The sequence below is a fragment of the Camelus dromedarius genome, chromosome 11 (genome assembly GCF_036321535.1).
Source record: "Camelus dromedarius isolate mCamDro1 chromosome 11, mCamDro1.pat, whole genome shotgun sequence".
NCBI classification, from domain to species: Eukaryota; Metazoa; Chordata; class Mammalia; order Artiodactyla; family Camelidae; genus Camelus; species Camelus dromedarius.
The window spans coordinates 63,246,170-63,271,936 of record NC_087446.1 but is presented as its reverse complement, the minus strand read 5'-3'; the positions used below and the strand labels follow the sequence as shown (position 1 = coordinate 63,271,936).

At 42.0% G+C, this 25,767-nt stretch overlaps 1 protein-coding gene across 2 annotated transcripts; it reads right to left on the bottom strand.

Moving 5' to 3' along the window:
* Positions 1-1,047: 1,047 nt before the first annotated feature.
* NEMP1 (nuclear envelope integral membrane protein 1) lies at positions 1,048-22,500 on the bottom strand. 2 transcript variants are annotated; one of them, XM_064491165.1, is made up of 9 exons: positions 22,306-22,500; positions 12,691-12,815; positions 11,294-11,513; positions 9,866-9,938; positions 8,709-8,802; positions 8,128-8,242; positions 7,214-7,439; positions 6,266-6,439; positions 1,048-5,537 (listed from the first exon to the last, which is right to left on the bottom strand). In XM_064491165.1, the coding sequence occupies exons 2-9, from the start codon at positions 12,790-12,792 to the stop codon at positions 5,354-5,356; spliced, it is 1,188 nt and encodes a 395-aa protein (XP_064347235.1). In that variant the 5' UTR covers positions 12,793-12,815; positions 22,306-22,500; the 3' UTR covers positions 1,048-5,353. The 2 variants fall into 2 exon arrangements, with proteins under 2 accessions (XP_064347235.1, XP_010989282.3); XM_010990980.3 differs by lacking the exon at positions 22,306-22,500 and adding an exon at positions 19,444-19,962.
* Between the last annotated feature and the right edge of the window lie 3,267 nt (positions 22,501-25,767).

Sequence of the window (25,767 nt, the reverse complement as noted above, 5' to 3'; positions counted from 1 at the left end):
TACGTGCCAGGCAACAAATTTAATACTATTCAAAGTGAAGTCCATGGACCAGCAGCATCTGACTCACCTGGGAGCTTATGAGAAATGCAGAACTTGGCCCCAACCCAGACTTCCTAAATCAGAAATCTGCATTTTAACAAGCACCCCAGATGATGCCCTGCCTGTTAAAGTTTGAGAAGAAATGCTTTACACACCTTACCTTTTTTTATCCTCACCAAAACTCTATGATGTTGCAAATCTGGCGATTGTGCTTTAAGTTTTTATTAATTCAACCATGGATGATCACCTAATGCCTCTTATTTACCTAGCTTGGTCATAGAAGGGAGAGAAGAAAGATGTCATTAGTGAGCGTTAATCTACATAAATTTACATATGATCCACATCCTGTTTTCTTCCTATTTCACCAAATGTCTTTGAAAAATGGACAATGGATTTCCAAGTAGTCTAAATAACCGAGAAGCGAGGAGACAGGTACAGAATTAATGCAAGTGCTATGTCAGAGTCCCAGAGCAAAGAAAATAGCCAAAACATAAAAAGGTTCCAAACTCCCTACTGCAAAAGCTGGGCCCAGGCATAACTGAAGTTTTTATTCCATGGCCCCTAACACTGGCTACAGCCCTGCTCCCTTTCACCCTACATAAAGCTCTTGGCAGGCATCTCAGAGCTGGATCACAGGTCTTCCCTCATCCCAATGGAGAAACAAAAGAGATACTTTATGTCATTAAAAAAAAAAAGAAAAGAGAAGAACTAAAGTACAGAGCAGCTCCCTACAGCAGGAATAAACTATACCTTGCTTTTCTATGAGACAGCACAGCGGTCCAGCCCACTGCTTCTGCAAAGCTACCGCAAAATCATCTAGTCCAAGGATGGAAAGAGATCAAGACAGACCCAGGATGGGGAGAAGTGGTTAAAAAAAAGAAAAAGGAAAATAAATGGCATGCAAAACCATCTCACTAGAAAAATGAAACAGAGGAGCTAATTGCTGATTTCCTGAAAACAAGAGATCCAAACAAGAAAAGTGTATGTTCATTAAGAGAAACCACTCTATCGTCTATAAAACTTTATTAAAATTGGGGTTACTTACAAACTTGTACAATAAAAATGAAAAAATATATATAATAAGACATTTTTATTTGTTTCTTACAGAAAAGAGTGAAAATGAGACCCATGGGTAAGTCATCCCTGATCATTTTGTTCCTTTCAAACATTCATGACACTTATTTTAAATATAAATGATAAATCTTTTAAAATAACACTAAGGCATTACCCACAGGCTAAAACTGACCCAGTAATTCCTTACCCCTGCTACTTCACCCTCAGTTCTAGAAACATGGTAGACTGAGGCAGTCGCAGGCTAACAGTTCTGATACTCACATTAAGAGCTATTATGTCAACAAGATAAGAATGCTGCCCATGCTGTAGAAAATTTCAGAGAAGGTGATTTCACCATTTTCAAGTTATTGTTATGAGTGTGAAAAGGAAGATGACACACATGGGTGGGCGGTGTAGGAGCCAAAAGCCCCAAATTTGGGAGGCTTTGTGCCATTCCCATCCCCACTAAAGCTGTGCGTTGACACCGGCATAAATCTGCTTTGTTTATTCCCGGCAGGCTCTGGCTCCCATCACATAAGGCACCAAACTCCCTTTTCAAGGTAGTAACCATGTGGAATCCAACTCAAAAGCAACTGAATCCGTAAGCTAAGTTACCAAGAGACACCATTGGATCACAATTGCATAGGTTTCCCTAAACAATAATTTCTGCTACATCAAAACATAAACCAAAGGTTTTAGGTGCATTTGCCTTGTGCAATGGCTATTTTATGTTTATTACTTGGTTTCAGTGCCTATGTAACATGAAGATATAATAAATCTGTCCAACTGTCCTCTCCTTGGTTCAGATAAAATTCTTGGCATTTCAATATAGGTTATTATCTCATATGTCAGGCCTGAGTCTAAAGGAATACTAGAAGGACATTTAATTTCCTTTCCTCCTACTTCAACTTTCACTCTCAATTCAGAGAGAAGTTATGAGTACATAGCTAGGAACCATTTTACGCAGGCATCCATCTGAGCCCATCTTTTTTTCTGGAACAACAAAAAGATTGAGGGCAATTGCATAATCCATCCCCAAGCCTTTTATGGCTATCAGGGCCTGGGGGAGCTATCTGGCCTATCTGGGTCCTTTCAGTCATCAAATCTCTACCGTGTATGCCGAGTGGGGACTGCACTGAAGAGAGGGCTAGGCCCTAGGAGGGGACACATTAGCACAAAATGGAACACTGGGACTCCAAGTCTGTCTGCAGCAAAATCCTGTAACAGACCTAAAAGTCATAAATTTGGGGGGAGAAATAAACTAGCTTTGGTAGGATGAAGTGGCTGAAAGGAATTTCTTATTAGAAGATATTAAAGTTGCAAAACTTTCCTTATTTTCAGTCATTGGTTCCATCGGTCTTGTGGAAGCAATGTGAGTGGGAAAGTGAAGGGGAAATGTTCTAGGCCGGTTGGCTCTTGTACTCCCATTAAGGGGAGTCATGCTCTACACAGCTCAGGCAGACCGATTAGAGGCAATAGATTTCCAATGCTGATGAGACCCTGAGCCCTAGCGTCCATTTACAGCTTGGTATTTGCCGAGCAAAGACGCTGACGTGGCAGCAGACGTGGCTCCAATGTCCAGCTCACTCCACAGTTACCCCTTCAGTCCTTCTTGATGAGATCGGTCTGAGAGATGAGACTCTGCTGAAATTGCAAGAGCTGTAACTGCCAGAGAAAATTAAATGGGGGCTTCAAGTAGTGACTGAGCCAGCAGACTAAGTGGCCAAGAGGGAGACAAGAGCAGCTCCCAAACAAGGTTTATGGAGTCGAGCAATCTCCGGGCACACAGAGGCCAGGAAGCATCTGGGGCAGAGCCACACAGGCAGGCAGGGCAAGGACACAGCACATCAGAGGCACCGTCCTTCACTGCCTGAGAGCGGCTCTCATGGTGAGGGACCCGTTGTCGTCGCCACTGCCTACAGCCCAGTTCTCCAACTACCAGACAGGGAGTAATAAACTGAGTGTGATTCTACTCACCCCAAATTCAAACACAGTGAAAAAACTAGTCTTGAGATGGAAACTGCAGCACATAAAGAGTTTACTAAAGAGAAAGAGAGGAGAATCTCTCTCTACTTCACGACGCTTTCTCACTGAAGCACAGATACGAGTCAGGATAATGAAAAAGAATTTGAAGAAGAATATATATAGAGACGAAAGACATGAGTCAGGAAGTCACCCTGGAGGCAAGCGACAATGACCCTAAGTAGCTATGTGGGGAAAGGCACCAAAGTCTTCAGGAAATCCTGAGACCACTTGTACAGCCGAATTATTTTTTTAAATCAAATTATGCTCAAAGAGGCTAGGTCTTCATTTCTATAAATGAGGCAAAAAATAATAAATTTCAGAGGCCTTAACATTTCTTTGTAGAGGGGTAACATTTTACCATGAACATAATTCAAAAGGTATAAAGGTTTCCCAATATAAAGCAACTTTAACCCATAGCATCTGCCCAAATACTGCTTATTTTTCACTTTCTGCTGTATGTCTATTTGCTGCCAATTGAGGTAGTTGTCAGTTTAGGACAGCTTAAAGCTGTGGAAAACACTGGCAGAAAAAAAAAATCAACTGGCCACCTGGAGGGGAGTCTCAGTGCTCACATTTTGGAAGTCAGTAACAGAGCCCAAGGCCTTTCAAAATTATCTGCTAAATGGCTGGTCTGAAGGAGACATTACGGCTTTTTAAAAATCATCTGCCATCTCCGTGATCACAGTGAGCCAGCCGGTCCGATGCCATGCTCCCTGCCATCAGTGTCCACCTTCCTGGCTAAAGTAACTACAGCTTTCTCCAGCGTATGAGGGTGAAGATCACAAAGGCAGAACCGAGCAAGCGGCAGAGACTTGGGAGTTTGCTCCCTCATAAATGGCGCTGCTGGTTTATAAGGGTGCTTTCCAGCGCCAAGAGAATGTGAAACCAGTGCCACTGTAATAAAAGGCAGCATGAATCTCTGGTCAGAAATGGAACTGCCAGTAAGTTCATGGAAAAACGCATCTGACCCTGACGGCGGAATGAGCGTGGGAGGCACGAGGACTATCCGGAGGTCCAGCTCCTGGCAGCGTAAACTGAGGCAGCTGCAGGGCCACAACTTGTATGCTGTGTCAAGACCCTTCGCGGATCGTTTCAGGGCTTGCAAACTAGCCAGGCTTCCTGGCAGGGAGGGGTCCAGGTGGTAAGGAAAGGCTGAAAAGAACAGGCAGAATGGGTAGACAAAGGAAGGGAAAGGAAAAGGAGACAGTTTCTTGATTTCCCAACAATTCAAACATACGTGACCCACTGACAGGAAAAATGGAGAACCTATAAAAAGCATTTAAATTCCCTAAATAAGACCACCCCTCCCAACTAGCAGGACAAAGCCCTGCTGTAAGCCAGGGGAAGAGGAGGTAAGAAATGAAACGCGCTGAGCTGCCCATACCTCAGAGGTGAGGTGCTGGACCTTTCCTGAAAGGGCAAAGGGGGCAAGGAGGAACAAGAAGGGAAGCACGCAAATGTATTTTTAAGATGAAACTGAAAGTTAAATATAATAAAAAGGCCAACAGACCTCCCCTACAGACGGGCCTGCTGGCATGTTCCTGAAAGCGAGCAGGACTGAGAATGTCATAGGTGTGAGAACTAACTCCAAGGTCAACACGACAGCTCCTGCAGCTTTAATGGATAATCCACGTAGATAAGCAGGTAGGGGCCTACGGGGCTTGTCACTTGCTAGTTCTGCAACATGAGTTTGTTACATTTTTTAAAATGTATTCATTTAAAAAGCAAGACAGATAAATAATTATTTTCCTCTTAAAACAGGTAAAGCAAGGATTATGCTAAAGTCAATGAAATAAAAGCAGAAGTGGAAGAGACTCAGATTTGCAGATTTGTCTCTAAAACATGCAGCCTATAGTCTGAAAGCATTACTTCACATGTGACAGTCCTCACTTCTGAGTTTGAAATGCCACGACTGGATCAACTTTCAAAGAGGAGCTGGAATGCCATGTGGCCATCCAGGTTTTTTGGAAACATAAAGGTGGGCCGAGAGCTTAACCAATGGGAAGCAATGGGATAAAGCAATAAGGATGAAGTGATAAAGCAATCACTTACTTTATCCACTCTCCTTCCTTGAGATCCCAGAGACCACCAAGACCATTTCCAGGCCTCGAATTTCAGTGAGAGAATTTCTGCACTATCTCCCTCTATTTCAAAGATTTGAGAAGCAATTGCACAACACATGCAACCTGCACCATCGAGCTACAAGCCAATCCATGTGAAAATAACTGACTGCCACCTAGGTCAAGAAGTTGTTCTGTTGTGTGACAATGGGGTACCGAGGATCCGCGTCCTCCTCCTCAGAGGATGTCTGTTCATAGAGTTCATCCTGGGCAATAATGCTCCCTAAGCCATACTCCTGCTCGTGGACAGAGACCTCATTCAGTGTGAGGTGGAAAGAACCTTCCACAAAATCAGCAAATCTGCAAGAGAGAAGATAATAGTCATTAGGAACCTGCCTGCTGCCTTTTGTGTTTTCTTTCAAAATAAGAGTAAATTGAAACACCTGATACGCTCTCAGCTCAAATTATATTGAGTCTAGCCAATACCTTTGTTCTTACTCTGGCAGGTAAGTAACCTAAAGCAAGAAATAAGAAGAAAAGGAAAGCTGGGGTCACAGGCCAACGTCCCCGGCAACCCCATCCTGCTTAGTAAGCACGCCCAGTCACGGGGTGGCAGTTGCCCTTCTCAGTTATGGAAGTGCTAAAGTTCCCTTAGACATCGTAATCCCGACAAGAGAGGATTAAGGGGTGTTTATCTGTGTTTATGGCCCTATAAACTTTATGGCATCAGGATTCCAAATTGAAGCTTCACATACTCATTGGTACGGTTGCTTCCAAATAAAAAGGACCCCATTCCCCTGCTTCCAAAAATTTTTTAAAAACCACTCAAAGAGCAATGAATCAGAGAGGAAATTTAATACGGTACTGGAGTCTTTTCATCTGAATGCTACAGTCAAAGCCACAGTAAAGAGCTCCTTGAGGAACCCCAAAAGGCTTCACATATGATGATATACACACCTTTCTCTTGACTACTCCTAATGAACAAGAAAACAGAGCCGTAGGTACAAAATGATCACCCAGAAGTATAGGCTCTCTGGGCATGGCCACCCTGACAGACATGCGGCATTTTCGGCCAAGAGTTTATGTACCTCTTTGGAGACTGGATTCGAGAAATGGTTTTCCAAGCTGAGCAGTCCGGACTGTTGCAGTATTCTCTAAGCTCCTCTAAAGCCTTTCGGGTCTCCACTTCTCCTTGTATCCGATATTCTTCTTCTGTCAGGAGACGAGGGGGGACAGTCTTTTCTGTTGCCTTACACACCTTTCTGTGCTCACCAAAATAACACCATGAATGATTAATCAGTAATCTACATCCATCTTACCTTCAGCGGGCCAAGCATACAGCAGAGAGCCTGAACATTAAGAGTCACTGCTCCCACCTTTCTTCCATAGACACTTTTAGTTATAATGCACTCGACACATTAGACTATGAGCGACAAATGAGGAGTCAGTGTTATTCACTAATGTGAATAAATTCACTTATTTTCCAATAAATGATAGACAAAATATTTATCTTCCAATAAACCGAAAAATCACAAGAAAATGATGGCATAAGACTGTGATTCATTAACTTGAGTCCCCCAAACTGAAGACATCACTTTAACTATCTGTAATAGTCAACCATAGATAACCTCAGAACCTATGACCACTCCATAGTCACTATGCAAGATGATAACATGCTTTGAATTACATCTTAAAATAAGACAGGACTTCCAGAGCAATCTGAGAGCCAGTGTGAAACAATCCGAAACCAGGTGACCTGAGGCGTGCAGGGTAAAAGTGATATACTCGGCACCACCTAGTGGTAACAGGGACACATGACATTTCACTAGATGCTTTCATTTCATGTAAAATAACTAGAATTTGTAAGTTCTACAAAATGCCTACAGAGAATCTAAAAAGAAAGACAAGAAAGAAATTAAAGTGAAGCATAACACCATTAACAAAGAGGCTCCCAGGGCAACACCTCTGTATCCTTCTGCTGCAACTGCGCCCCACATCACACACTTCGGTACAGAGCTACATTGCCTTGCAGTCACCTGTAGGTGATGTACAGCCAGTGAACAGGGTACTCCAGGTTCTTAGTACACAGTGCAATGATGACAACGCCAAGGGCAATATGCGGTATCTGGATGCCGGAATACATGAAACACAGACCCATCAGCTGCAAGGTCCAGGTTAGCAGGTTGATACTTCGTTCGTTCTCCAAGGGCCCATACTTGTAACAGACTGCAAAACTCATGAATCCAACTGTGAGGACGTAGCCTAGGAGAAGAGTTATCAGAAGACATTCTTTTGCATCTAAAACTGGTAAAAATTATCTGTGTAGGGAACAGTAGTAAATTCACTACATAGCACCTACTGAACCCGGAAAATGGATAAGATCTTTACTCAAGTATTCACACTTTTTTCATTAATCAGATATATTTATCTCCTTAAGTTTCTGTCCTTTCTGTTGTACCAAATGGAAGAGTAGAGCTACATGCTGAACAACTCTTAAAATAGTCTAAAAAACCTTTATACAAGAAACTCCAAATTAATCACCTCTCAAAGGGCAGATTAAGGGTTACTATCTGTATAACCAAAGGATTCTTGCTTTATAGATAAGATTCACTGTAGAGCCCTTTACTTCTTAAAGTTCTCAAGTATATTTAAAAATATGATTATACTTATGAAATTTACAGTTTTTCAGAAAGATGCCTATTGTGTAAAGAGAAGGTGTACTTATAAACATCAACAAATTAAAGTCTTCTCCCTAGCAGCATCATTTTAATCTAAGAGAAGGTGACAACTGTAGAGGGGTTAGAAATAAGTAAAGAACTATGATTCTTACAAGTTAATAAAATGGCACAGGCTATTAAACTCCTGCAAGCAGGCAACATCTTTTCATGATCAAATTAACTAAAACAGCCTATAAACATATACAAAGGAAAGCAAAACGGGTAACACTTACTTAAGAGATACTGCCAGTAACACCTCCAGATCTCTTGTAAATTTTTAAAAACTAGTTGAATGAGGTACAGAGAAAAGGACCAGCCTCCCACCAGGATGATGTAAATGGGACTTTTCTAAGATAGAGTAGAAGTGAAAGCAAAAAGTTACAACAGGCTTTCCATACATAAAAGAAGCAAAATGGAACTACGGTAATAATTTTTTTAAAAAATCAACCCACTAAAAATGCACAAAACACATCTCTTAAAAAGATGTCCTTTATATTTAAAATGGTATGGTTTGCAAAGAACACTGGGGAAAAGAAACGCTAAGTAACTTAAATGCCTGGGTATGCAATCTACATAATTGGCAAACAGGAAGCAGACTTTATTTCCCCACTGCACACAGGATTTCAAATAAAAAGGGAGTTTGTATGTCATCAGCCTCCACGCTTCATCCAAGCACCTCTCTGAATCAGGGAAAGAGGAAGACACTGACTTACCAGCCAACAGTGCAAATTTTCAGCGCTGTAAAATTATCTAAGAAAACAGTCCTTCAACTATCCAAGCTCATCTAACAGCATTTACGAATTCTGCTGCTTACCTTGGGCATAAACTTGGAGAGAATGAAAATGATGATTAGTAGGGAGGCCACAATTCCCACACCCATTCCAGTGGAATAGTAGAAGATTTGACTTCTGCAGAGAGAAAATTAGTTTCATGACTACGTGTGTATTCTTCGTAAGTGGCATTGTTCAAACCAGGACAACTATCCCAGCCAAAAGATAGAAAAAAGGTACAAGACGAGATCAGGTATTTGCTCCAAACCTGAGAGAGGTCAAAAAACTGGAGAGACCAGTACAATGTAGTTGCTGCCAGGTTATGAGGATTAGTGTCAAGGAGGGTCCTTCAAACAGATCTCAATAACTGACCTCTGCTTAGCCTCCACTCCCACCCGCAGCCTCTCTCCCCGCCCAGTCTGTAATAAGAATCTTTCTTCTGAGGAACTGCACAGCTTCCCTGGGGAGAAGGAAGGGGCAAGGATACTGCCCAAGCGGAGACTGGAAACTGGAACTGAACTGGTTACCGAAGGACAAACCGAACACAAGGCACGGAACAGAGAGCTCCCATTCCTATTCCAGGCTCCTTCTACCAGATATTCTTTCCCTCACCGTGAGCTTCTCTCAGGATCCTCAAAATAGAGACAACCTCCGCGAACCTCATGCCAGCTGAACTTCACCTGAACTTCCCCTTTCATTCACTACTCCACAAATATTCTCCTTGTGTACAAGGTTAATGTTGATTCCGCTTTTGTTCAATGTTTGTTTAGTTAACTGTTTTCTTTGTATTTGTACATGTCTGTTTCACCTAGCTTAGCTAGTAGGTTCCTAAAGGCAGGAAATGAATGCGTGGATGTGCTTCTTTACCTCTGAATAGCATGAAACTCAGCAAACAGCCCTGTAAAAAGGAGGGCTTACTTCACATGTTATTTCTAACAGTGGAAAGGGTGGTGACGTACTGGCTAAATCCCATCGAACGATGGGTAACCTAGTGAAAGAATTTCATTATTGCCAATCTTACTAATATAAGAAAAAATAATAATCATAACACATATTAAACTATTTTTTAAAATTTCCAAGCAGGCAATGGTCTAGCCATCCATAAAGGTCCCAGAAATGGCAGCATTTCGGGTCTTTATGATAAAAGTCAAGCAGGGTAGGTCTGAGCCTCACCATTCTGCCCTCTAGCCTTGGAACCTACCTGCTCAGCAAGTCTCCACAAAAAAATAGCATAAGTCCAAAGAGGAAAATGAGGAAGAGTTTGGCGTCAAATCCTGAAACAAATAAAAGACTTCCGCTTAATAGGGGAACCAAACAATGTAAGGCATTCTAGAATGAAAGGCAATACTGGCATCATTGGTCAGCAAATAAAATAAACACAAACAGCCTACCTAAACAGCATTTTAAATTTCACACAAAGCCTGGGCCCCTTCCAAAGAGAAAGTATAATTAGGTCTCTGTCTAACCTGTACTTTCCTGAACAGTTTATTTTTATTTTGGCTACCACGTTAAGCCTAAAAGAAACTAAGCTTTGCTTTGGATGGAGCCAGACAGTGCCACCAGCACTTCATGCAGTCGCCCACAAGGGGTCTCTACCATTCTGGCTTTCAAGCCTTAAGTCACTCATAGGCTTGAATTCAGCAGATCTGCCTTGAACTCTGGGTCAGGGCCCTCTGCTGTTCTCTAACTGGCTGCTTTTCTTGACCACCACCACCACCTACTTCCCTTCACTACAAAGCACTGTGTTGGAAAAACCCACACTCAAACACATCTCACCCAAGACCAGTGGGCCCAAGCCGACGCCCCTTCCTGGCATGTCAGACACTCCCACAGCTTTCACATTCAAGAGCTCTGAGTCTAGGGGAGGTCCGCAAACAGAACAGGAGCAAGAGGCATCAGCAAATACAAAAGGAACGCCAAAAAACAGGCTGATCCGATTCCACCAAAAAGCTGTGGAACCCCAGGACAAATAGAAGGGCACAGCACAGCCAAAAACCAGGAGTGTTTCTACTACTCTCCTGGGTACTTATCAAGAAGAGACCAAAAGTCAGAGAGAGTTCAACAGCGTAATGATCCACCTCCTCTCTGCGGTCTTCTCAGACACATTTAGAGAAGGGAAAACCTCTCCCACTTTTACGGAATAAGCCTTAAACGGCAATAACCTTCACATCTATTCAGTCCCACAAATATTCTTTTGCTTGTGAGGTATTAAGCTGTACCTTTCTTCAGTTCTGTTGTTTAACCATTCATGTCTTCAAATGCAGGCCTGTACATCTCAGGACATCTACCTGTGTCTATAAGCGCGCAGAGGGCAGGAGGACATCTATCTTACTCTGAAGAATACTAGGCCTATCAGCTCAGGGCCGCTGGACTGGTAGGAATGCAAGTCTTCACAGTTCTAGGCAAGAAGGCACTCAGAATGACTTAAGGTGAAGTCTCAATTCCAGGCCAAAAGGGGTCTACAAGGGGTGGAGTCTCTGAACTGTATGCAGCAGTGGTATATTCAGGTTATAATCAGAATCCAAATGGAGCTGTCTTGGGCTGACTTCTCTGTCTCACTAATTATACCCTCCAAAGCTCAGTCCCTTCTCACCACAGAATCCATCAGAAAAACAGAGGTAAGACTTACTCCGGGTCACAATGACACTGTACTTGGTGTCTTCCTCTAAAATCTCAACTTTGAGGCAGGTTTTTGTGCTGTATAGACCCACATTAACATAGGTGTCATTCAATTTCTCTTTTAAAAAGGAGGAAAAAAAGTTCCAGATACTAAACTGCTCTAGCTCCTTCAGTTTCTCCTCATTCTCCACCTGGGTGACTCGTACCAGTTTGGAACTGTTTACCCGGATCTGTAACACAAGTAAAATCAGGATGAGAAAGGTGGAAGTAGGAATTTTACATTTTCACAAATACAATTTGAAAAAAAACAAACTTTAGAGTAAACAGCTAAATCAATAATGGCACCAGCTTTCCACAAGGCTTATGAGAAATAGATGCAGCGGCTGAAGCATAATTGGGCAAATAACACTGCACGTGGTACAGAGAAGCAGCTGTTAGAATGCCTTATTGTGAGCATGATCTGAATCTACTATTAGACCAGAACATAAGGAAGAAAACAAAGCTTCCATGCTGAAAAAGTTACTAATGCATCTATTTATGAGATCATACAAAGCAAGGATCTAAAATATTAAGAAAGTTGCCAGGCACAACAGCTCCAAAAATATTTCCCATAATGACAGGCTGAAAAGCTCAACCCTTTGTCACAAATCACTGATTATGGATAAATGTTGGTTATAATGTGCCCCAGATGGTATACGATCTTTATATCAGACAATGAAAAGAGAGAACTGGGGAAAAAAAAAAACCCACAAGCCCACCCTTATGTTTTTGATGTGAAGAAATGCCCTGATCAGTAACTATGCTTATAGGAGCAGAAACATTTTCAAAGGACTCATTTGTTCAATCAGCATAGCCAGACACTCTTGCTTGCCAGGTGGCTCAACAGAGTTATGACATAAATGAGACCAAAGTCATTCTACTGAGGGGAAACTTCAGCTCGGGGGGGTTTAACGCAACATCTTGTGCAGAATCAAAACAGGTTAGGAGCAGCAAGGCAGGAGTTTACACCCTAACAGGCACACAAAGCTTCCAGCCCAAGAAGGCACAAGGCCTTCAGAAAGGGAGAGAGGTGTGTGAGTGGGTGAGTGAGTGTGTGTGAAAGGAGAGAGGGGAAGAGAAAGAAGGAGTTTCTTTGGGAAAAGAAAAGGAGGAAGGAAGCTTACCTCAGGGTCAAGTACTGCGGGCTATTTAAAGGAACAGAGAGAGGGGAACACAAGGGAGGCATAAATGCTTACTGATGAAAACACTGATTAGATCAAGGATAATCTCAACCTTAGCAAGGTTGTTAATTTTACATACGTATTTTCTAAATTGTGTGTGAGAAGGGAAATAAGTCCAAGTACTCACTAATCACAGACAGACAGATATTTACAGAAACTGCCCCTGCCAGGGGCCTCCAATTATTACCTGTATCCGTGTCCATATGTCATGCCACTTTGGGATAAGCACATTTTTATAACAGGATTGTTGACTGGTATTCATATAATAAACTTTGGATTCCTGAAGCATGACCACTTTTAAATCAATTCCGGCTTTATGTAAAGAAAGGAAATAAGAATTAAGTATAATAACAAAATAAGCTAATAACTATAATTCATTTCATAAAAAGAATTAAACCGACCACTTTCTTAAAGCTAGGGTTAAAGTGTCAGTGACTAAGAAACAGAAGAAAACTGAGATGAGAGAAGAAATAAGGCAGTCTTATATCTGACAAATACAATTATTTAAATATTAAATAGTCACTAACCCAGGATAAGTAATAATAAAAGCCATTATTAAGTGTTTATTAAGCCAGACAATATGCTGTCTGTCTCATTTAACCCTCCCAGCAATGTTGTAAGGTAGGCATTCTCATAATCCCCAAACTGATGTTTAGGAAAGATTAAGGAATTTGCCCAAAGTCACACAGCTAGTAAACAGCTTAACTGAGCTTCACAACCAGGTCCCGTTTCCCTTATAAAGGCATAGCTGAAGTAACCCCATCTGGTGATTTTCTCTATCCCTTTCCTGAGTAGGATGCACAGAATTGGCAACGTTTTTGTACTGGAGTACTTTAAGCAGATACTAAACGAGAAAGACTGCAAAATTGCTTTTGTTCCAGCTGTTTGTTTCATTTCAAGTTTCAAGAGCAGCCAATGAACATATGCAAGCCCTTTGATTTTACCAAAACAGAACTCCCCTCAGGACTTCGTATTCAATCTCGGCTAATTTAAGGTTTAAAAGTGACCACTCTCTTATATCTTCCCACCCAAGTTTGCACAAACTTCCTTCTTCACCATGAAACATTTCAATAATTTCTTCCTTAAGCTCTACATTGTACTTAGCAATTCATTAAGTGCTACTCTAAGGGGAAGGTTAGTTATCTCTCTGATCCTTGGTATAAAAGTGGGTAGATTTAAATAAACTGATAAAACAAAAAACACAACCACCTCAACCAAACCTTAGAAAGCCAAAGTTACACACAGAAAGGGGCAATGACATCCATCATTCTGAAACGGTTGAAGGTGAAGCTAAGACTAATTCTGAAGTTAAATTTGGTCTTAAGCCTAAATGTAAAAACAAAAACTATAAAACTCCTAAAAGAAAACATGTAAATCTTTCTGACCTTGGATTAGGCAATGATTTCTTAGATATGACACTAAAGCATAAGCAACTCAAGAAAAAAATGATCGGACTTCATAAAAAAATAAATCCAACTTCATAAAAATTTAAAACTTTGGTGTTTCAAAGAACACTATCAAGAAAGTAAAAAGACAACCCACAAAATGGGAGAAAATATTTGCAAGTCATATATCTGATAAGAGTCTAGTATCCAGAATCCAGAATATTTAAAGAACTTTTCCAACTCAACAAAAAGAGAAATAACCCAATTTTTAGAATGGGTGAAGGACTTAAATAGACATTTCTCCAAAGAAGATATACAAACGGCCAACGAGCACAATGAAAAGAAGCTCAACATCATTGGCTGTTACAGAAATGCAAATCAAAACCACAATGAAACACTACTTCAATCTCATTAGGGTGGCTATAATAAAAGAGGACAATAACCAAATGCCGGCAAGTATGTGAAGAAACTGCAACCCTCACACACTGCTGGTGGAAATATAATATGGTGCTGCCTCTCAAAAAGTTTGGCAGTTCCTGGAAAACTTAAACACTTATTTTATGTTACTATATGACCCAGCAATTCCAGGCCTGTGTATATACCCAAAGGAATTGAAATACATGTTCATACAAAAACTTGTACATAAATGTTCAGTGCAGCATATCCATAATAACCAAAAAGTGGAAACAAATCAAATGTCCACCAGCTAATCAATGGATAAACAAAATGCAATATTATCCATACAATGAAATATTATTCAGCCATAAAAAGTACTGATACATACTGTAACATGGATGAATCTTAAAAACATGATGCTGAAAGAAGCCAGTCCAAAAAAAGGAAAAAAAAGGCCACATATTCAATGATTTCATTTTTATAAATGTCCAGAATAAGCAAATCCAGAGACAGAAAATAGATTAGTGGTTGCCAGCTGACCCTTGAACACGTGGTTAGGGGCACTGACTCTCAACACAGTCACAACTCTACGCATAACTTCAGTCAGCCCTCTGGATCCAGTTCTGCACCTGCAGACTCACCCAACCACAGAACATGTAGGGCTGTACTACGTATTTATTGAAAAAATCCACATACAAGTGGACCCATGCAATTCAAATCCATGTCCTTCGAGGGTCAATTGTATACTAAAAACCACTGAAAGCATGGATTTTATGGTATGTGAATTATATCTCAATTTTGTTTTTATTGAAGTAGAGCTGATTTACAATATTGTGTTAGTTGCTGGTGTACAGCAACATCTCCATTTTTTAATTCAGTTTTGGTGTTGTAGAGGAAGAAAAAGTTTTCCCTGACCCTCTTAGGGTCCCTGGCTAGGTCTGGAAATTAAACTGACAAAGACATATTAAATGTAGGAGAAATGTATACAAATTTATTTAATGTTTTCCATGACATGAAAGCCTTCATAAGGAAATGAAGACCCAAAGGAACAGTCAGACCTACATACTTTTACACTGGGTGTGATGAAGAGTGGACAATTGTGGAGGAATACGGTAGGTCGAGTATGAGGTAAGTGTAGTAAACTGTGGGAAACAGCAAAGCCTGTCGACTAGGATTCTTCTTTGTGTCCCTTTGTCTTCCAAGATAAGGATGCTCTTTTCCTCCCGGTATAAGGAGGGCACCTCTTGCGTGAGGATTTTATGATCTGTTTCAGGGAAGAAGGGCAAAGTGGGGGAGGCAAGAGCGACCTTCCTGCTTCTGCTATTTTCTCAAACTCCCTCAGCTTGAAGTATTTAACATGCCTAGGTGCCATATTTGGGGGTAATGTGTCCTGAACCCTATCTATCAGTTTCTCACTAGGGTTTAATTCAGTAGTAATTCGGATTTCCTCCAAGCCTATCTTTCATAAAATGAGAACTTTTCAAAATCCTATTGACATTTGTCTCACTAGAACACCCACAAATATACTGAAAGAACACCCACTTACAAATATGTATCAAGAGTTTATCTTCTCCTGGAGACTGTAAGAGAGTAAGATTATGTGATGCTTAAAACTACTGAATTTACAAATTTTTTTTAAAGTCACACTTATTAACCCCTTCCTTCCCACAGCACCAAGTAATAGAACACAACATTTTTTAAAGCCCATTATTATTTCCGAGAGTACTAAGATACAAATAAGGTGTCAATAGCACAGGCTATTTGAAGAACTTAATGCCAAGAAAATGCATCTGCGTTTTTAAACTAACTTTAAAACTCTTCAGTATCATTTTTGTAAAGAAATAAAACTTCTACAAAAAGCAACATTTAAAAAAACCTAGTTCTTCCTTTTCCCAAGTTCCACACCATTCAAAGGAAATTGCTGTAAATAAACACACAAACAATCTCATTTAATAGCAACCTCCTACGGAAATCAGCACCTTGGCCAGCCACAGCTTTGGCAATTCACTGAGAGGGAAAATATACCAATTCAGCCTAAGAGGATAATCTATGGAAACAATCACCACTCCAGCTATCGCATAAGTTGTTAGAAACACAGAACTAAACCAAATTACCTTAAACACACACAGGTTGTCAAAATGCTCACGTTAGAACTTTGCGCTTTCTGTAGCAAAAGGACATACAACACCTTTCTTCCCCTCCCCAAGGTGAGTTAGCCAACGTGGTAAAAGAGGAAAGAATTAAACATTTAAAAAAAAAAAAAAAAAGCCTTCTGAGCCCAAAAATCTAGTAGTTTTTGGAAAATGCCTTCTTCGAATTTAGTAAATCACAACTAGCTTATTGTATTTATCCATAAAGCACCTACTTAAAGATTTATAACTTCATATTTACTTATAAACATTATGAACTTACTTTCACCTACTTTTCAATCAACAACACTGATCATTTAACATTTACTAGTAAAAGGTAATGAAAATAATTCATAGTATGTGAGGACCAGAACAAACCCTAAAAAGTCATGAAAAACAACCTCTTCTAATTCTTAAATAGCCTCTATTCATTTCTGTCAAAAGGCAACCCCATTCATACTTAAAAGCCTCCTTAAAGACTAGCACCTTAAATCAGTGGGCTTAGCAAAGGATTATTCAATGAGATGCTGGAACAACCGACTGGTTATAAGGAAAATAAAATCTATCTAGATACCCACACCAAACACGACATTAACTATTGATTAAAAAGTAAAATGAAAAATAATTAAATCTTAACACACACACATATATACATATATATGTATGAATCAATTCAATTTTGGAGAGCTCTTTAAGCATAAAAGAAGTGAAAATAAATCTAAAGAATAAATTCAAGTGACCACATAGAAGTATAAACAAAAATAAATATTTAAAAAGATAAAGGGAGCAAACAAATTAAAGTTCTGCAATAAATAAATACATTTAGTAAAAATATATATCTTTAATACATAAAAAAGTTCATACAAGTTGATTAAGTATACAAAAATCACAATAAACAGCAACCACAAAAAATAGGCCAAGAACAAAGGACACACTTATACTCCAAAAAAAAAAAAGCCTAAACAGAAAATTAAATTGATGAACAGTTGAAAGATGCTTCCTCACAAGTAATGCAAGAAATGCAAAATAAATTAAGATACCACTTTTGATCTATCAAATTAGCAGAAGTGTTACAGTCTAGAATATCCAATGCTGGCAAAGGTATGGGTCACAAGCAAATATAGCTGATAGTGGTGTAAACTGGCACACATTTTCAGAAATTATTTCAGCAAAATGTTTCAAGTGTCTTAAATGTATTTTAGCCTTTGATTGAATAAATCCATTTCTGAGAATCTATCCTTAAAAATGAAAATCCAAATGGTCTGTCCATAGGCTAGAACAGAATACAAGTAAAAATAACATTTATGAAGAATTTTAAATGACATAGGTAAATGTTTATGCTACAGAGTCAAATGAGAAAACTATCTCTGGTAACAGGGAAGAGAACTGGATTGCTGACAGGCATACGAATGTATCATCAATTCAAAAAAATTTTTTAATTAAAAACATGTAGAAGCAGACCAGAAGAAAGTGTGCAATAACAGACTGCCTCTGAACGGGATAAACAATAATAAACAATGGAATAACTAAGTATAAATAACAATAAATGACTTGTTATTTATACTTAATTGTACTTGCCCAATAGTCTTAAATAAATTCATATTATTTTTATAATGAAGTTTTTCAAAAACCTCCAGTGACAAAGAACTCCCTCCCTGTCTTTTGAAGTACTCCATTCTCTCTTCAGGTACCTCTCACTTTTAAAGTTCTACCCTATTACATGATTGTCTCTTTGTAGCTGCCTCCTACATGATCTACCAGGCCACAAAGAACAAACAACCCGAGTTGACCCTTCTCCAAGCCAAAAAGTCCCCCGTTCCTCTCCTCATCAAAGAAACTTTGGAACTTTTGATTGAGCGCTGACTATGCAGGAGCATTCTGGTATATATATTCTCTCATCCCCACAATCCACAATCCCATTTTAGAAGTTAACCATCAGGCCAAAGTTCATTCAGACCATACGGAGCCCTTCAGATATTATTCTGGGGCCCGCTTCTGGAGAAGTACCTTCCCGATACCCACTCCACTCTCCCTAAAAAAACAAAAAACAAAAAACAAAAAAAAAAAAAAAAAAAAACTGTTTCGCAAAGACGCTGCACTTTTGAACTAGTTCTATGAATCCTGAGACAACCTTAAAGCTGCAGGTAAGGATAACACAAGTGACAGCAAGAGATAGGCAGCAAACGACAGGAGGGGAGAGAGCATATGTGTTCATGAGATAGGATTATCCTTATCCCCGTGAGTCTCAACTCTCTCCAGTGGAAGCTTGGAAACCTCACTTATCTTTCTGTTGTGTATTTGACAAGAATAGGTTCTTTACAAACACGCTCTAGGTTTTCCGGATTATAGCGAAAAAGTAAAATAATTTCGTCCCAGTCCAAAGCCAATCATCCAGTAGTAGATATCAAGTAAGTTTGACTGAGGAATGAATAAACTTCCAAAAGAATCCTACTCGAAGCTGAATAACGTTTGTATCTTTTTTTGGAAACGGGAATTTAACAGCTCCAGGTCGGTTCTATGGTGCCGCTAGGGGCCAAGATCTTACAAGGACAGAGGACAGAAGATATTGACAGAGATCATTGCATTTCAGTTAACTATAATTATCTGTTCAGCCATCCATGTCCTGAGTCCTGCCACCATACGCTCAGGTGTTGGCTAATTTTCTCAATGAATGGGATACTCTCTTTCCAAAGGCAGCTCTGCCTGCCAGAATGGTCCTCGGGTCTCCTTCCTTTTAAACCAAAAAACTGGAGGCGGCCCATGAAGCACGACGCAGCCCGTAGAACCGCTTCTCACCCAGTGCAGGCCTCCCCATCTCCGCCAAAAGACGCCAGGCTCCTCCCCACTCTGGGTAGCTCCCGTAGGCCGCCCCAGGGCCCCGGCCCCTCAATGCCGGCGCCCAATCGCGGAGGATGAAGCTTCTGCCTCTGCACCACGCCCGCGCCCCTCCGCAGAGTAACGGCCCGCGCCCTGGGGACACTCCCCACTTTTCTAAATATAACCCCTCTGCAACTTCTGCCCGGGCGGTACCTGAGCCGCAGACCAAGCAGCCACAGAGGACCAGGAGCAGCCACACCGCCCCAGCTCCCCAACTCCGGGGCCCGGCACCAACTGCCGGCAAGACCGCCACTTTCATTCCTCCCGCCATGGTCTCCTCATACCACCTCCCCCTCACGTGCTTCTCCACGGCAACTAACTCGGAATAGGCAGGGCCAGCAACCTATCCGCTACAAGGCCCGTCCCCTACCAACCAATCGGATGGGCGGAGCTTCGAGCACTCAGTCCTTTATGGACCCTATAGTCCCGCCTCTTAGCAACTGACGCGAGAGGGCGGGAAGAAGCAGCTTTCAGCCTATTAGAAAACGGGTTCTCGCCTCAGCAATGGCGACAGGAAGATCCCACCCCTTAACAACATGCTTCCGTCTCCAGTTTATTTACAACTCGGGCGATTGATGGTAAGCGTAGCCTATAGAAAATCAGGATGGGCGAGGCCTACTTGACCAAACGCTATTTCCATCGAAACTGCCTTAGGTTCCTTCTGTTTTCTTTCTTTCCTTTTTACCACGATCTTTTTGATATGGGAAACTTAAGACAAGTTTCCGACCCGCGACCATGGAGGGAGGAATGAAAGTGGCGGTCTTGCCGGCAGTTGGTGCCGAGCCCCGCAGTTGGGGAGCTGGGGCAGTGTGGCTGCTCCTGGTCCTCTCTGGCTGCTTGTGTCTTCCAAAGTATGAAATTATTTGAAACGGAAGCCACAACAAAAAACTGCGTGGACAGTGTTTTATAGGAATAAACATTAAGTTTTAAAATGTAGTCATAGGGTTTTTTCTTTTTTGGAAGCGAAATGAATGTGAAGATTAAGAGAAACTTTTTTATTCCTCACAACATCCTGTGAGATATTTAAGAAAAAGCCAAAGCAAAGGAACCTGCCCAAGATTGCACAGTTCTTTGGACTGGCTTGTAGTTCCAACCCAAGTCTTACCCCAAAGCCTGAGTTCTTTCTATGCATCAGGTGCTTCCCATTAAATGACTTACACAGTAAGGGCCTAGCAGAGTGCCTAGCACATAACAGATGCTCAGTAAATACTAGTTGAAACTGAAGCATCTTATTTTTTAGAAGATCTGATAGTGGTGGGTAGGAACAGTAGAGATAATTGAGCTGAGTGAGTTGCAAGGAAATTTAGGAAAGGAGGTAACTGCTGGGGAAGGTTCAAGCTTTCACAACAAGGGATTTTTATGAAGTCAAAACAGGGTTGAGCTATGGGCAAGAGAAGAAATTTCATGCTCAGAAAAGTCTAGGCCAGCCCTGCTACAGTGGTCATCCTGTGTCTCTCACACACAAACACCACACACTCCCCTGCCTGACCTAGGAAGGTTAATATCAACAGTAATAAATTACCATGATACTACTTAACCTTGATATAGTGTGATGAAAATGGTAAACGCATGAAACTAATCTAATCATGAGATAAACATTTTAAACATTCAAATAGAGAGGCATCTACAAAATACCTGACCAGTAATCCTCAAAACTATCAAAGTCATGAAAAACAAAGAAACTGGGAAACTGTAAAGCCAAGAGGAAACCAGATGTAATATGGTATCATACATGAGATCCTGGAACAGGAAAAAAAAAAAGGTAAAAATTAAGGAAATCTGAATAAACTATCAACTTTTAGTTAATAATAATGTAGCAACACTGGTTCAGTAATGGTGGCAAGTGCACTATACCAGTGAAGGTTATATTAGTGGAAACTGGATGTGGGGCACATGAGAACTCTCTGTATTACCGTCTCAATTTTTCTGTACGTCTGAAACTGTCTTAGAAAATAGTTAAGACACACACACACACACACGATTTTCTACCGGGTCTAAAATTCTCAGCATTCAGACCTTGCTCTTTGGTTCTGAATAAAGGCCAGAGAATAGGGGAACTAATTCCAGGGTTGGGGACTAATTCCAGAAGATCACTGACCACTGACTATTAAAATGTATAAACGAGGTGGACAGTAATGAAACTTATTGTCCATAAACACATCACACCTTAACATCCAAATGAGTTCTGTCACTTCCAGGTAGTGACTCAAGAAGATTTTAGCCTTGTTTTAATAATGAGGACACTGCTCAAAATGCTTTGAGAGTCATCTTCAGAATCTACAGCACACACTGCAATGAATATTCATTATCTGCAGGTGGATCTGATTTATGCAAATAGCCAAAAGAACTTAGGCCAAGACGAATGAGTAAATGGGGTGGGAAATCTGGATAGTAAATGTGTTTCAGAGTTTTTTTGGATTTTAGAAAGGTAATATGGTGCATTTACAATATGTAAGGCAACACTCTAGTGGGGTCTAGGACAGCACCCTATAATCCAACAAATTAATATTTCTGTAATGAGAGATAGGAATATTCACACTGGAATAAATGAAAGTGGGATAAATGAAATCCTAAACAACCTCACTTAAGTTTAGAAGGACTGCCACAAAAATAAGTTCAGGTCAGACTAGGTTTGTTGTCAAATCAGTTATGAAAAACTTTTGGTTTTCACAGTTTTCTTAATTTAGGAAAAGGACTATATATGGTGACTATTTAATGAAGATGCTCCATTCCAACCACTCAGTCACCCAAGCTAGAAGCCCGAGAGTCACCCTAAAGTCTTCTCTCTCCCCAACCCCTTAGCCAATCATCAAGTCCTATTGATTCCACCTGCTGACTGTCTTTTGCATCTATCCTTTCCTCTCCATCCCATGCCAGTGATTTAGTCTAGCACCTTGCCACCTCTTGCCTGGACCACTTTAGTTTCCTTCAGGCTGGCCTCCCTGCTGTTTATGCAGCCACAAAACCCTTCCTCCACACTACTCCTAAATGCAGATCTGACCACATGACTCCCACCTTACAAAGTCTTTATGGTTCTCTGGTATCTCCTGTGATGAAGTCCATGGTCCTTAGTATGACGTAAAACATAGACGTAAAGAAAAAAGTTTTAACTACAACAGTCCTATTCAAAGTTTGTTACCAATCTGCAGTGAAACAATTTTAGAAATTAACTGTAGGCATTTAGAAACTTTCATAGCAATTTGACTGAGAAATGTTAAATTTATTTAATCTAATAAAAATGAGGGATTTTATTTCATTTTTCTAATAATTCACTTTTAGCGTATTTAACAGTAAGTCGACTCCACAGTGGTTCGAAACTTTAAAAAAAAAAATTGGTCCTTGATGATAGTTTGAGAAGCACTGGTCTATAATATCCTTGATGAAATGGCCTCATACACCCCCCGGGATACTTTTTAACCACCAGCACATCCCATCTAGCAAAGATTAACAATTTATAGTTTCTCAAACATATTATTCTCTTTCATACCTCCATGTGAATTTAAATTCTGCTCTCTCTGACTTGACTGTCCCTTCCTCCTGGAAATCTACTCATACTTCAAAATCCTAGGCTGCATCATCACCTCCTTTGGATGCCTGCTTAAATCAGTCCCTCACAATCCCAGGCAGCAAACATCACTTTCCCCCTATACTTTTGCCATTATTTGTACTCATATTGCACTACACTGTAATTATTTGTTTATGTGTCTATCTCCCCTACCAGTCTGTGGGTTCCTCAACAGCAGAAGGTAGGGTGACTTGTCTTTGAGAAGTGAAGCATCTCTTGTAAAACGATTAAGTTGAAGGACAATGCTCCTTAGACTACAATTCTGACGTGTTAATAAAAGAGTTAAAAAGGAAGGTCATTACTTTGTATTCATATTTTTGTTACCAGCAAGGATTTCAGACTTCTACCTTCGGCACCTGGGTATGAATTAATTTACCAGGAGAATAGGCATTTTAGAAGGCCAAGGAGCCAGACTTGTGAGACTCATTGGAAACTTTAAGAAAGAAGCAGACATGGAAAACAAACGTCTCCACTTAAACGGTGTTACCCAGGTTAAGCCCCCTTTGGAGTAATATCTGTGTTAACTGCCCTTTCAAAGCTGCTCATGCCTGGAGATAGCATTATCAACTCACTCATTTCAGAGGATCCACCAGGTACCAGACCAGGAGAGGTCCTGGGCTGAATGTGAAACAAGCAACTATAATTGAAATGTGTACAAAGAGCCATGAGGTCACTGAAGGATGGGAGGAATTAATTCTGCCTAGGGGAGGCGCAGGAAGGAGAGGGGCCAGGAAGGTGACATTTGCGCCAGACCTTGCTGTATGAGCTGGATTTGGCCTGGTGAAAACTTGGGGGAGGGGAGTGAGCAGTGCAATCTGCTGGATGAAAATCTACTCGTGCCTAGGAACGGCAATCCTTCTGGTTAGCAATTTCCTCACTCCTCTTCCACCCACTTTCTTCACAATCTTTTCCCCTGTTCTTAGAAACCTGGGACTGAGGATACTGTTTCCCTTCCTGGAAGAGACCAGTGTAGACAATGAACTAATCCTTAATTAAACAGGATACTTTGCTCAGGCCCATGTGCCTCTGAGAACACCGAGGCGGAGGGAGGCGGGAGGGAAGCAAGTGAATCAGGTAGGGAAGTAGGCTTGAGCCATGCTGGGGAAAACGGGAAGGGGAAGAAGGGAGAAAAAGAGAAATTAAGATTTTTGAATTTGCCTCACCCCCTTTTTGTCAACACCCCCCCCCTTATCTTTACTGTTTTCCTGTAGCTTCTTACAGTCTCGGTCTCTTTGTCTCTGTCTCTCTCCATTTGCTAAAGGCTGGAAATTCCTTGTTCTCAACGGAAGGGAGTAGGAGGGGAGTTGAGGGTGGTACGAGTAGGAGGGAAGCGAAGAACAGACATCTCAGCAGCTCCGGCTGCGGGGGCGTCTGGGCCTCTGGCGGGGCTTGACAAGTCAATGATTTTTAAAACGTACATATTTTTAAATCCACACGGAGGGGCTCACAAACCTAGAGAGAGACAGACAGACACACAAGTAGATAGATGTAAAGAAACAAAAATACATAATCTGAGGGTACAGAGGCACAAACTGGCAGTATCGTCTTAAATTTGCTTATTAGCATTTCACAATTTATAGAGTTTTCATATATGCCCTCTCAAAGTGACCCTCACGACAACCCTGAGAAAACAGATACAAACACTCAGGAGTTTCGCGCTCATACGCGGGCTCGCATTCAGACCGCCCCCTTCTGACCTCTTGGGCAGCGGGCTGGCCCAGTGGGCGGGACTTTTCTCCCCTCTTCCCTCTCCGGCCTGGCACCCATCCCAGGACCAAGGAGCGGAGACCCCAGAACAGGCTCCTCCCTTGTCCTCTTTCTTGAGCTGGGACCCAAGCGCCCGGCGCCCAGTGGGTTACCGCCCCCTTGCTTCACGCCCTATGCCGTCCTACGCAGGCGGGCCAGCCTCTCCCTCCGCATCCCGGGGCTCAGCGCCGCCCCAAGGCGGCCGGGGTGGGAGGGAGGGAGGGAGGGAGGGAGGGGGGCGCCTCGAGCAGAGGCTGCGTGGGCGGAGGATGTGCGTCACGGGGAGCGTGGGCAGAGGGAGGGAGGAGGCACGTGGAAACCCGGGGCCAGCCGCTGGCAGCCGAGGCGCTAAAACCCGAGAGGGGAGTGGGGGAGGGGCGCCCACACACTTAAGAGGGGTCGGGGAGTGCCCCCGGAGGGAGCCGGGGTAGCAGCACCCTCCTACTGCAGGACGGAGGACTCAGCTTGTTCCAGTCACCTCCTTGCCCCGTATTCGGGGCTTAATGGGATGGAGAAGAGAATTTTAGCTACCGAAATCCCCCCCCACGTGATGCATCCCTCCCACGCTGCCCCCACCGGAGACGGAAAGGTCCCCTCGCCGGCCCGGAATGTAGAATCAGCCCGGGCCCACGCCACCCACTCTTTGCCCGGCCCGGGCCACTCAGAAGTGCGGAATGACGGGGTAGGGCTGAGGTTTCGGACTAGAGGGAACCTTGCTTCTGGCTAATCCACTCGCTTCCCGCCACCCCCCACCCCCCTACCCCCCACCCCCCTCATTTCCTCAGGGCCGGGCGCTTAGAGCTCCCGCCCGTCCGCCCTCCCAGCCGTGGGCGGGAGTGTAATGGGAACCAGATGGGGCTAGGAGAAACAAAGGGGGGAAGGGTGGTGGTTGCGGAGAGGGGCTAGGATCCTTGAAGGAGCTCCTCCCTCCAACTCCTCTGTAGGGAGCCACGTCGGACGCTCCCAGCCTCTTGCCCATCTTCTATAGACTCTCCCGGGCTAAGTGCCCTAACATAAGTTCTTAGAAAGGATATCCTCCCTCTCCCAGAGTTGCCACAGGAGCAGGTCCCGGTCCGCAGCAAATAGGGTGCGACTAGTAGAGAAAGGTGGGGTACCCCTCCCATCCCAGTCTGACCTAAGCGCTAACAAAACCCTACGCGACTAAT

Excerpts from the sequence above, each read along its gene's own strand:
- NEMP1 (XM_010990980.3), bottom strand. The coding sequence starts at position 19,561 with ATGGCGGGAGGAATGAAAGTGGCGGTCTTGCCGGCAGTTGGTGCCGGG. Across the intron at positions 9,939-11,293 it reads CAGTGTCATTGTGACCCGGA|GATTTGACGCCAAACTCTTC; the intron begins GTAAGTCTTACC and ends TATTTGTTTCAG. Across the intron at positions 6,440-7,213 it reads TGGCTGTACATCACCTACAG|AAAGGTGTGTAAGGCAACAG; the intron begins GTGACTGCAAGG and ends TGGTGAGCACAG.